This window comes from Sinocyclocheilus rhinocerous, unplaced genomic scaffold (assembly GCF_001515625.1).
Source record: "Sinocyclocheilus rhinocerous isolate Xijiao unplaced genomic scaffold, SAMN03320098_v1.1 scaffold72, whole genome shotgun sequence".
In the NCBI taxonomy this organism is placed as follows: domain Eukaryota; kingdom Metazoa; phylum Chordata; class Actinopteri; order Cypriniformes; family Cyprinidae; genus Sinocyclocheilus; species Sinocyclocheilus rhinocerous.
This window is the reverse complement of record NW_015628351.1, coordinates 1,425,173-1,437,262: the sequence shown is the minus strand read 5'-3', so window position 1 is coordinate 1,437,262 and position 12,090 is coordinate 1,425,173. Positions and strand designations below refer to the sequence as shown.

At 36.4% G+C, this 12,090-nt stretch overlaps 1 protein-coding gene across 3 annotated transcripts in view; it reads left to right on the top strand.

Annotated features, from left to right (window-relative positions):
* Positions 1–12,090, top strand: part of LOC107737552 (tyrosine-protein phosphatase non-receptor type 11-like) — a 32,772-nt gene that overhangs the window by 16,757 nt on the left and 3,925 nt on the right. For all 3 annotated transcript variants that reach the window (XM_016549062.1, XM_016549063.1, XM_016549064.1), the window contains exons 2-13: positions 1,157–1,279; positions 6,781–6,975; positions 7,888–8,080; positions 8,171–8,287; positions 8,890–9,003; positions 9,373–9,469; positions 9,604–9,683; positions 9,831–9,986; positions 10,711–10,842; positions 11,048–11,202; positions 11,346–11,413; positions 11,807–11,958. In XM_016549062.1, coding sequence (XP_016404548.1) covers positions 1,157–1,279; positions 6,781–6,975; positions 7,888–8,080; positions 8,171–8,287; positions 8,890–9,003; positions 9,373–9,469; positions 9,604–9,683; positions 9,831–9,986; positions 10,711–10,842; positions 11,048–11,202; positions 11,346–11,413; positions 11,807–11,958 — 1,582 coding nt within the window. The remainder of the gene's footprint in view (positions 1–1,156; positions 1,280–6,780; positions 6,976–7,887; positions 8,081–8,170; positions 8,288–8,889; positions 9,004–9,372; positions 9,470–9,603; positions 9,684–9,830; positions 9,987–10,710; positions 10,843–11,047; positions 11,203–11,345; positions 11,414–11,806; positions 11,959–12,090) is intronic.

The following is a 12,090-nucleotide window of genomic DNA, read 5'->3' as shown; positions in this document are numbered from 1 at the left end:
TATATATATATACCAGTGGTTTGCAGTGGTGTTCTAAAATTTAAAAAAAATAATTTTTGAAATCATGTCCCACTCACATTTTCTTACATTATCAGAAAAAGGAAAAAAATCTATTTTATATTTTTACATTAACAATGTAATATTCTTTTTATTAAAGCCAAGTATGAATCTCGTCAAGTTTAGCATTTTACATTTATTCCACAATAATAACTAAAGGCAGTAAATATTTAAACAGTATATTTTACTTGTGAACTTATGTTCAGCTATTCTTTTTAATAGTTAACTTTTAACTATTTTTGAATTTTTCAGATCATCAGTCCTCAAAGTTCAGTAAATACTGGTCACAGACGTTTACTTTAAACTTCACCAAGCCGATTACTCACTAAAAACTCCCACAGATCATGTTTTCAGGATGATTCAAGTCTTATTTTGATGTAACAAAGTGGTTATTTCTAAGTGTGTGAGTTGTTTACTTACTTTTTAATTAGTCTTCCCATTAACACCATTATATTGTTCATTCAGACTGATTCGTAAACGTGGAACGCGCACGAACACAAGAGGCGGGATTTAACGCATGAACCAATCACAGCTGATAATAGCAGTCATAATCCAATCATGATGTGACTTCCCACCATTCATTCTCAATTATCCCCCACTAAACTCAGTGGGCTCAGGGGAGGCGAGAGAGTCACTGTTGGACAAGGTTTCTTTAGAAAAACTAGTGAATTATGCACTTTTTAATGTCATATTTTGTAATATATGCGTTGTTTTATTTTTGTACTATGAATTTTTTTCTCTTTCAATATTTTGAGGAGGCACTGCCTCCCTTGCCTCCTCGAAGGAAACGCCCCTGATAAATACATATATAATACGTATATATATATATATAAAATAAACATCATAAATGTCTTTACTGTCAGTTTTAATCAAGTATTCAGCATACTTGCTGAATAAAAGTAATAACTTTTCAACAGTAGTGTATAAAAATGAAGCATAAAAGTTGTACTAGCGACTTTGTCAGACTTTTGCCTCCCACTGTACATTTACAAGAAGTGTTCGCATATTTTTATGAGTTTTGATCATGAGATGCTTTCTTAGCTATTGATCATCAAGTCTTGATGTCTTTGCTGAGCATGTCATTTTGCTTTCGTTTCAGGTGGTTTCATCCCAATATCACTGGGATCGAGGCAGAACACCTGCTCCTGACACGGGGCGTCCATGGCAGCTTTCTAGCGAGACCCAGCAAGAGCAACCCAGGAGATTTCACTCTCTCTGTCAGGTCGGCATATTTACTGTCCTGTCGTGTGCACTCCTCCACATCTGCCCCACTGCGCTTCTGCTCTTAAATTATTCTTTTTTTCCACAGGACTCTTATGTCGTTTGTGAAGTTGAGCATGAATTGCATCTCTCCTGTTAAATGTTTATCTGTGTGTTATTGATTTCTTAGAAGTGTACTTGTTAGTCTAGCTGGCTGTTTCCATGCTTGGTAAAGCATTAAATTGCTTGTTTGTGTCATAGATTTCTATGTCAAGTCCATGTTTATTTCATGCAGTGAAAACTCAAGATATTACTTTATAAAATACAATCGCAATAGGGAATATTCACTAAATAGTACATTGCAATACAGTGCATTGTGTCAGAGCATATTGAGGATTACATCAGTATTTTTATTGGTTGCTATCAGTATTAGATGCTTGAACATGGATGACAATAATAGACAGCACTTTCCCTCCCATTTTCTAGAACCTCTGGGCTTTTAATTTGCCACTGGGCTGATGCTTAAGGATTACAGTGTCAGCTTGTGGGCAGGTCTGTGAGCCATTGCAGCTGCTTGTCCGATGAGTGATTGGAGAGTCGATGGACAGGGAGAGAGAGAGAAAAACAGGCTTTCAAAATAGCTTTAAGATGTAGAGGCCGTGGAGCCCCAGACCTGCTGTTTGTGGTTATGGTGGTAAGATCTCTCACTGTATCTAATGTTCTCCAGAACTCAGGCCACGTGGCTCAGCTCCACCTCAAGCCTTTAGGGCCGGGGCCCAGCTGCCTGTAGACTGATTTATCTGGCCAGCTTTGAAGCGCTGAGTTCAGCTTGTTCTGATTATCAGATGCATGGTGTATAAACAAGGTAATAGTGAAGGCTGATGATTAGTGTATTGTTGGACTCATGTTTTGTGCTTTTCAGCAGCAAATTACTGGAATATACACAGACATAGCTCTGTTCCAAATTCTTGTGAGCTCCCTACTGCCTAGTGCCTACACAAGGAGCTGCTTTCGTAACTACTGTATCTTGAAACCTCATGAGTGAACAATTTGGAAAGCACTGCATAGGTTGTGCGGCATACAAATAATGCTCCACAACTCTCATTTGGTTTTATTAGAGTTTGACATCAGCAGACTTTGAACTATTTTTATTTATATTTACCTTACCAGTATTAAATGCAATCACCCACCATCCTGGATTTTTTTTCTCAGAACTTTTGCAGCACATTCTAGAATTGTCAACAACTTAAAAAAAAAAATGAAAATTTTTCAAACAATTAAATGGTATTATATTTGAAATTCCACTTGCAGAATTAATGCAACAATTATTTTTAAGATTTTTGCATAATATCTAATATTGATTTTGGGCCACATTCATATTTATATAGAGATCATTTCAAAAATTGTCCAAAAAGTCGATTGCTTGATCTTTTTTTATTTATTTTTTATTCACAGTGATGAACTCAATTGCAAAACCACCCATTTTTACTTTTATTTTACTTTATGCTTTATAAAACATTTGTTGGATTTACCATACTACATGCATAGAGGTAATCAAAAAAAAATTAGGAAAATTAAAAATGATCAAGAACAGCTGAGATGAACTGACCCATATTTATTACATGGCACATAGAAATACTTCATTATGAATGGTCAACTGCATCATTCTGAATTGTAATGTTTTTGTACAATTACTGCTAGACATTATATTTGACTGTTGTCCAAATGACCAGTTCATTATGTGATGTTTTATTTTTCTCTTTATTGTCACATAATCATTTCAACTAAAAATTCATATTCATGTCAGAGTCCAAAATTTATTTAGGAATAATTACAAGCAGATACCATGACAAATATCATGACTTGCAGTATGTAGACTCAGTAAAGCAAATAAATACATAACATAATTTCAAATAACATTTCATCGCAAGTGTGTTTGGAATATAGTGAGCACATTTGTAGATAAAGAAGCATAAAATTGACCTAATGCATCAGTACAAGAGTAATGCAGATATCAGCTGAAAGCAAAACAAACCGTCTCACTGCCATTCTGCCTCTCAGGCCTAATGTAGGCAGATAAGACCATAATTACAAAGTTATGAGGAAAAGTCTTCCCTTAAAATGCATTATTAGATAAAGGGAGGAGTCATATGGCCAAATGGACACCTAGGGACTCCATCGCATTATCTTCCCCTCCTCCATGCTTCTGTTTCTCTTATCTGTCTCGCACCATTTTTCCTGGGTGGAAACTATTGCTCAGCGTCTGCTCTATTGTTAACCGTTAAGTAGCAGACAGAACGCTGGGAGCCGAACATATGATGTGTCAGGGCCAGGTGAAATGTGTCAGGCGATGTTTCCTGTCCGGCTGTTATGGCTATCAGGAGCAGGCTAAAGGAAGTGACCCTCTGAAACTGTTTTCACATTCACAATGCATAGTTTGACGCACTACATTGGGTTAAACTTTCACTGTGACTGTTACTCTGGTAACAATCAATCCAGACCGAATGTGAAGTGAAAATTAAGTGAAAGTCTATGGAATTGTATAGCATTGTATTGTGTAACCTGAGGCAGACTTGTAGACGATTGTTTTGCAGCCAAATGTCTATTTCACAATCCACTGGTGGCAGATGCATGTTTGACAGTCTGAACACTGTTGTAATGTAAACAGAATTGGTAATCCAGTTCCTTTTATATCATTTTGTCTCCATCTCTCCATCACAAAAATAGAAACATTTGAAGAATCACATGATTTTGTTCATCATATTTTTATTTTGGGAGCCTAATGTGAAAAATTGTCTACATATGTGCCGCCACATGGAGTTCTGGAGAAAAAAATATCACTTCTGGTGGTAAATTTCCAGGTAAAAGTTGTTATAATTCTCAACAGATGTTTTCCTTAGTAGTCGATTTGTCTTGTGTTACTTACATAAGCAAGATTCTGATTATCATACTTAAAATTAGATTTAAACTGTGTATTATGTTGCAGTTCCTAATAAAGTTTACTCACCCAAGTCAATTTTACTTTCATTTGGCAATTGGCAAGTGTTATTTTTGGGCCCTGTGTGCAACACTTGATTGTGTTAAGGAAGGATATTTAATATGGTAGAAAAATAGCTGAACACTACTGCCAAATTCATCTTCGAGTATCTCTAACGAAGAAGAATCATCATAGACACATTGATGCTCTTCATTCATAAGCATTTGTTGCTCTAGTGACAGTGATTTTACAGTGACAGACTGCACCTTTAAGTGTGGACATGTAGAGGAGCTCAGTAGCTGTATTGTGTTTCTCTCTCGGTTTCTGCAGAGGCAGGAAAATCAATGATGAACTTATGCTCGAAGATAAAATTAGTCAGCAGGCGTCCTTGAATCTGACTGTAGCCAGAGCTCAGTCATTCTACTCTGACTCTGAACATGTTACAGCCTCATGCAAATGACTCAATCACATTCACACATTCCCAACATTTACATTTGAGTTGAAGGAATCTGACAGGGTGCTATCGGTCTATTATAAAACAGCCAATAAAAGTACCAGAAGAACAGCAAGTTGGCAGTTACATTGAATATATTGCAATTAGTGCCACTGTTTTATGCAGTACCAAATAAGAAAGTTCATTGTGTTTCCTGTTTTGCATATTTGATATCTAATTCAGAAAGTACATGCGCATGAGACTAAGATAAGGTGTTTATGTTTGTGTATATTTTAGGGGAAGTGGAGTTCAGTTGTCTCCACTATTGTCCACACAAGTTAGATCCGAAAAAAACACTTTTGGGGATATCCAGAAATGTCTCAATTGTAAAAATGATTCATAAAATAATTATTTTTTTAAATAATTGTTTGAATTTGGTATAAAAATGTTGTTTTATTTTTATTTCCTTCATTTTTAAGTAACATATATGTAAACTTAATTTAGATATAGTTTTCCAGTTGTTTTAATTTTAAAATGTTATATAATTTAATTTAATTTTAATTTATGTTTTCTTATTATGTTATTTGTAGATGTATTATCATTATTATTATGAAAAACAACAGAAGTGTATAGTATGACTTCATTTTGATGTTGATGTAGACAAACGTGTGTGTGTGTGTGCGTTTGTATGTGTGTGTGTGTGTGTGTGTGTGTGTGTGATTGCATTAGTAGCCCAACCGGACCCAGAGCCGCTCATCTGCTGCAGTCAGCAGCCATTAGCCCCACACTGCTGAGACCGTGCTGCTCTGCCTCCTCTGTTACCTCCATAATGCAATTACACAGTGGAGAGTGCAATTTCATGAGCCAGGCCTGTGATGGATAGAGCGATGAATTCCTAGAGAAAGCCAGAGAAATTAAATGGGAGCGGAATCATGGTCTCATATTAGATCGGTTGCTGTTTTTTCGCTTGATTTTGTTTTTCTGTAGTTTTATGTGTGTGTGTTTTGAGCTGGATTGCTGTAGGTATGATCTGCTCACGAAGCGTTAAGTTGTGGTTTTGTGTCTGAGCACAGCTAATTATATCTATGCAGGTGTTCTTTTCTGCTTTTTCCATACGCTGCCATTTAAAGCTGCAGTGCAGTTTTTGACGGTTTTGATGACAGTATACCTGAAGTCTACTGAGAGTAATTTTCCATTAAGTGTATTGTGTTTATAATTTTGGTTTGCCTCAAAACACTTTGTCCCTTGCTTTTTAACTTTTTTTTCCCTCCCCAAATCTCTAAGTTCATTTGTCTAAGCAGATAAGAATGTATTCAATCTCAGTGTCTTAGCGTTTTTCTCAAATATAAATTGAGCATTATTTTAAATTTTCTGTCTTTGCTGTCTGATTATTTACAAATTTCAAATCAAGTTCTGTTACTTAACTAATGTGTAAATTTCTTCTTCTTTTTTTTTCGGTTTTATTTCTTAATAACAGTGTTTGCAAAGACCCATCAACATAACTGTGTTCCTATTAACTTGTATTTTTCATTTAAAAGGAACTGAATATGATGTTCACTGCAAAAGATCATGAGATTAATTGTGGTTAATTATTTTAACCTTTTGATAACCAAACAAAAGTTAAAAGAGAGAGAGCCTGCACAGTATATACCACAAAAAATGCTAAAAAAAAAAAAAAAAAAAAACTTTAAAGTGTTTTTTTAATCATTACACATTGTTTTTTAATAATAAAATAAAATAATAATATAAATAAAACACTTTTCAAAAATGAATTTGCAATAACAGCTGCATATTTTACAGCTAAAATGTCATTTTATGATGGCTATAAAATTCTAAAAGCTTTTTATGGTAAATTTGAATTTGTTTATAATTGTCAGCCGGTTGTAATTGATGCTATTATTAGTCACTCTTGCTATTTTGATAAAACCCCATTTATGTCTCGACCATTGTAAGATATTTCCCTCAGCATTTACCCTGGTTTAAAGTGTGAGTTTTTAATGCCAACCTCCTAACTGTTATCTGTCTTTTCCATCTTTTCCGTCCTGTCTGTCATCCCTCATGTCCTCCCTCCCTGCATTTTCCCTGTTGTGTCCCATCTGTTTGTTCTGGGCAGGAGGAACGATGAGGTCACCCATATTAAAATCCAGAACTCGGGGGACTATTATGACCTGTACGGAGGGGAGAAGTTCGCCACGCTGGCTGAATTGGTCCAGTACTACACTGAGCAGCACGACCTCCTGCGGGAACGCAATGGAGATGTTATTGAGCTGAAATACCCCCTCAACTGCAAAGACCCCACGTCTGAGAGGTACGCTTAGAGCTTGAGTAGCATCAGTGTGGACAGACGAAATCCTGCCCCCTAGTGTTCAAACCCTGCAGACGGCTGATCATTAGAAAGGAAGAGTAGCAGACTGATGGCACGCCAGACTGGTTTGTTTGTCAGAACTAGGCTGTGCTTATCTTGATTTCATGACTAACAGTTTGTTTTAGTGCTGTGGACCAGGTCCTTTCTTGATTCTGTTTGTGTTTGATGTTTATGCGTTAGAGGTCCAGTCTCATTTTAGTGAACTTTGTAACTTCCTTCACCTAAACATATTTGGGTTTGGTGTTTATATGGCATCTATATGGTGCAACATCCTCCAGGTTGTGAAATCGAAGTAAAATATACGTAAAACATTATCGATGAAAAACATTGTATTTACATTCAAAGATTATATGTGGTTCGTTTTTGTGGTTTTTCCCGTTTGTGAGCAACTGCCTCCCACACATATCCTCATATCATGACAGCGTCTTCACATTTGCGCGATCTCTACGAACACCCCTGCTCATTTTCTGACCACAAACTATAGTTTACACTATAGTTTCTATAGTGAAAGTTGGAAATGTGCATTTCAAGTAAAAGCGTACACGTTTTTGTGGGCGATGATAAAAAGTAGGTGTTTTTGTGTGTGGGCACAGCCATTATTAATCACTTGCGTTACAATAAGGTTTGCATATGAAACATTGCAGGAAACATGTGTTTAGATGCAGAGATTATGATTGTTGAGTTTTCAAAACACATACTTTATTCCAGAGGGAATTCATTCATGATTTCTCAACGATCTTGTGTCACTGAAGACTGGAGTAGTTGCTGCTGAAAATTCAGATTTGCCATTACAGGAAAAAATTATCTCAATGTTTGTATGTCTGTGCCTCATTGTTGTGTTTTACTTGTTCTCAGGTGGTATCATGGACATCTCTCAGGGAGAGATGCTGAAAAGCTCCTTACGGAGAAAGGTAAATCCGGCAGCTTCCTGGTGAGAGAGAGCCAAAGTAAACCAGGAGACTTTGTGCTTTCTGTCCTCACTAATGAGGAAAAGCATGAAAACGTAGACCGCAAGACTAAAGTTACCCATGTCATGATCCGTTATCAGGTAAATATGGACTACAACTTCAGCATTTTCTCAAGAAAAGAAAGCTCAGCTTTTTTAAAGAGACATTTCTTATCTGTTCGGTTTCACCAGGATGGAAAATATGATGTAGGAGGAGGGGAGAGGTTTGACACTTTGGCAGATTTAGTGGAGCATTATAAGAAAAACCCCATGGTTGAGAAGAGTGGAATTGTTGTACACCTTAAACAGGTGAGTAAATCAAGCCTGAAAGGAATATATTTTTTCCACACAAACAGTGAATTACGAATGCAAAAAACAAGTACATACAGTATACTTGGGGTCAGTAAGCTTATTATTTATTTATTGTTTAATTTTTTTTATTCATCAAAAAATCCTGGAAAAAGCATGGTTTTTACAAAAATATTAAGCAGCACAACTGTTTTCAACACTGATAAATATTTCTGGAGCAGCATATCAGCATATTAGAACGATTTCTGAAAGATCATGAAAGACATTCAGATATTATATTAATATATGAAAATAGAAAACAGTTATTTTAAATTGTGATATTTCACTATATAATATCAAATAAATCCAGCCTTGGTGAGCATAAGAGAATTCTTTCAAAACATTAAAAAACAACATTTTTGAACAGTGTAAATATATATGAAACCTAACAAATAACATTTCTGTGTAAATATTTTGTTTTAAATGTTTAGCTTGAAGTGTGTTTGTGCTTTAATCCTTTTAATTCAATGGCAGTCTTTTATCCCTCATAATTACATAACTACAATTACAAGTTCCTTTTTAAATTTTCTTGGTGTTTTTATCTTTCTTTCTCTATGTACAAGCCATTCAATGCCACAAGGATAAATGCAGCAAACATTGAAAACAGGGTACGAGAATTAAATAAAGTAGCTGACAACTCAGAGAAACCCAAGCAAGGCTTCTGGGAAGAATTTGAGGTATTTCTGTCCATATTCATTCTTCTACTCATATTTTCTGTTCATCATGGGATGTGATGATTCAGTCCAGGTTTCGTTTGAAAGAATAGACAGCGTACTTTCCGCTGTAGTACACTCATTAAACCTCAGAGGAGTGTATGATATGAGAGTTGTTTATAAAAAGACTCTGCTCACTGACCTCTTAAACTGCAGTTCCTGTTGGGCGGTAACTGTCCAGATAAATGGGACATTCCTGCAGGGGGTGCTGACTTAACATAACATCTCATTACACAGCAAAGTTAGAATGGATACTTTCCAGAGTTCATTACTTGATACATGGAACCATGTTTCATCCTTACTTGCTTTATCTTGTCCCTTGTGGTTCTGTAGGTTTTACAGCAGCAAGAATGTAAACTCCTTTACCCCAGGAAAGAGGGGCAGAGACCAGAAAATAAAAACAAGAACAGATATAAGAACATTCTACCATGTGAGTAACTCTCTTTTATGTACATAATTTTTCAGGGTTAATAATGGACAGATATGTTTCATAATTTAATGAGAGAGCAGCAGCTGATCTCCAGGGCTCTTGTTCCTGTTTGATCATCATTTTCTCTGTTGCAGTTGACACCACTCGAGTGCAAATCAAGGAGGCGGATCCTGACGTGCCTGGCTCCGATTACATCAATGCTAACTATATCCGAGTAATCCCCTCTCTTCGCTCATAATACTTACATGTCAATCTAAATGTCAAGCTTTTGCTAGGTTACTGGAACTGTGATCAAAAATTGTACACACTGCATGTTCTTTATAATCCTGAGTGTCATCTTTATTGTTATTTTTTCATTTAGAGCATGAATGAAGAAGGTTGCCATATGGATGAAGGTAAAGTGTTCATCGCCACTCAGGGTTGCCTTCAGAACACCATCCTAGACTTCTGGAAAATGGTGTACCAGGAAGACACTCATGTTATTGTGATGACAACCAAGGAGATGGAGAGAGGACGGGTAAGGTCCAGCACTGGATGAAAATTTTTTTTTTGTAGATTTGTCGGTTATAAGATTAAATTCACAAGATCAAAAACACACAGCGCATATATTGCGAAATGTAAAAAAAAAATGTCTTAGGCCCTGTCCACACGGACGAGGTTATTTTTAAAACCGCAGCTTTTTCTACGCGGTTTGGCCGTTCGTCCACACGCAAACGCAACACCAGGTTTCTGAAACCGAACATTTTTGAAAACGCCTGCCAGGGTGAAGATTAAAAAAAAAACATTTTTTGGCTTGTGACGTGACGTCGGCGCCTGCGCTGTTATCTCCGCCTACTGGAGACTTTTTCAGGCTTCTGATTGGCCAACATGGCTTTACAGTTGAGATTATATCGTCATCTGTTGGTTTGGCGTGCTCTTGACAGTGCTTCATAGCATGCGTTTGCGTTTTCATGTGGACGGAGATTTTTTTAAAAACGGAAGAAGGAAAAACTCCCGTGTACGTGTGGACATGGCCTTAATTTAACATTTCATTTAACATTTTTGCTATATTCATTATTTAAAAAAACAGGTGAAAAATAAATGTAATTAAAAGATTGAAAACATTCTTAATGCTTAATTTGAGAAATACTCCATTTTAATATATCCATAAAAATATTTCAATTCAAAGCACCACTATTTAACTAAATGTACAACAGGTTTTTTTTGGGGGGGGGACTAAAAACGTAAACATTTTTCTGTAGAATAAGTGTGTGCGGTACTGGCCGGATTTAAATTCAACAAAGGAGTTTGGGAAGGTGAGTGTGAAGAACATTGAGGAACACACAGCTCAGGACTACATACGGCGAGAGCTTGAAGTCACTCGTCTAGACAGGGTAAGATCACTCTCGTGACAGTTGAGATGATGGTACTGGAGGGCAGTCATGACCTTAGACCTTTTTGTTTACAGTAGCAGAGAACCTTCTACATCACTTTAGTGACGTGTTGCGTTACATTTTTGTACAAATCCAGTTTAGATGCAGTTTTTTTTTCTTAATTTTGTTTAATAATCTAATGTTTTTTTGTCCATCTGTAATAAAGAGAGAGCCTCCTAGGTGTATCTGGCACTATCAGTACCTGAGCTGGCCTGATCACGGTGTTCCCAATGAACCTGGAGGAGTCTTGAGTTTCCTGGAGCAAGTCAACAGAACCCAGAGCGCCATTCCAGAGAGTGGACCGATAGTTGTTCACTGCAGGTATAGCACACCTCACACAGTGTAGTTTTGAGAGTGCCACACTGATAAAGAATTGCTTAACTGAGTTGATTATTTCAGATGTTGTTTAAAAATATAACATTTCCCCCCATAATCTAAATTTCCATTTGTCATTGTCATTCTAGTGCAGGGATTGGAAGAACAGGCACAATTATTGTGATTGACATCCTTATCGACATCATAAACAGACAAGGTAACTGTTTTATACAAAATTCTCTCTGTTATGAATGTTATGCCTTAAAGGGGTCCTATTATGCTCTTTTATAAAGTCTTGATTTTGTTTTGGGGGTGTACTAGAACAGACTCTCATACTAGGTTGTTCGAAAAAAACACAGTATTTTTCACATATTTTACATTATTACAACACCTATTGTAGTCCAAACGAGTCTTTCGTTGTAGTTTTTGAAAAGTGATTTCTGTTCAATAAAATATCTCCTTTTGAAGTGGACTTTGAGCTTTGTAACTTTGCAGATCTTTTTTATGCTCAAACAGCAACATACAGACTAACTAAAGTTGAAAAAGTGAAAAAGCATAATAGGACCCCTTTAATGATAAAAAAATAACACAACTTAACTGACTCTCTAAGGGTTGGATTGTGACATCGACATCCCAAAGACCATCCAGAGAGTTCGCCAGCAACGATCCGGTATGGTTCAGACCGAGGCTCAGTACAAGTTCATCTACATGGCTGTTCAGCAATACATTGACACGGCTCAGAAGAGACTGGAAGAGGAGCAGGTACCTACACACTTCATTTCACCTGATAATAATGTGACAAATTCACTGACGGAATGAAATATCAAGGCTTCTTTTGGATTCTGCTCTTATTTATTTTTTAGGACTGTCAAAGTTAGTTAATTATTTGAAAAG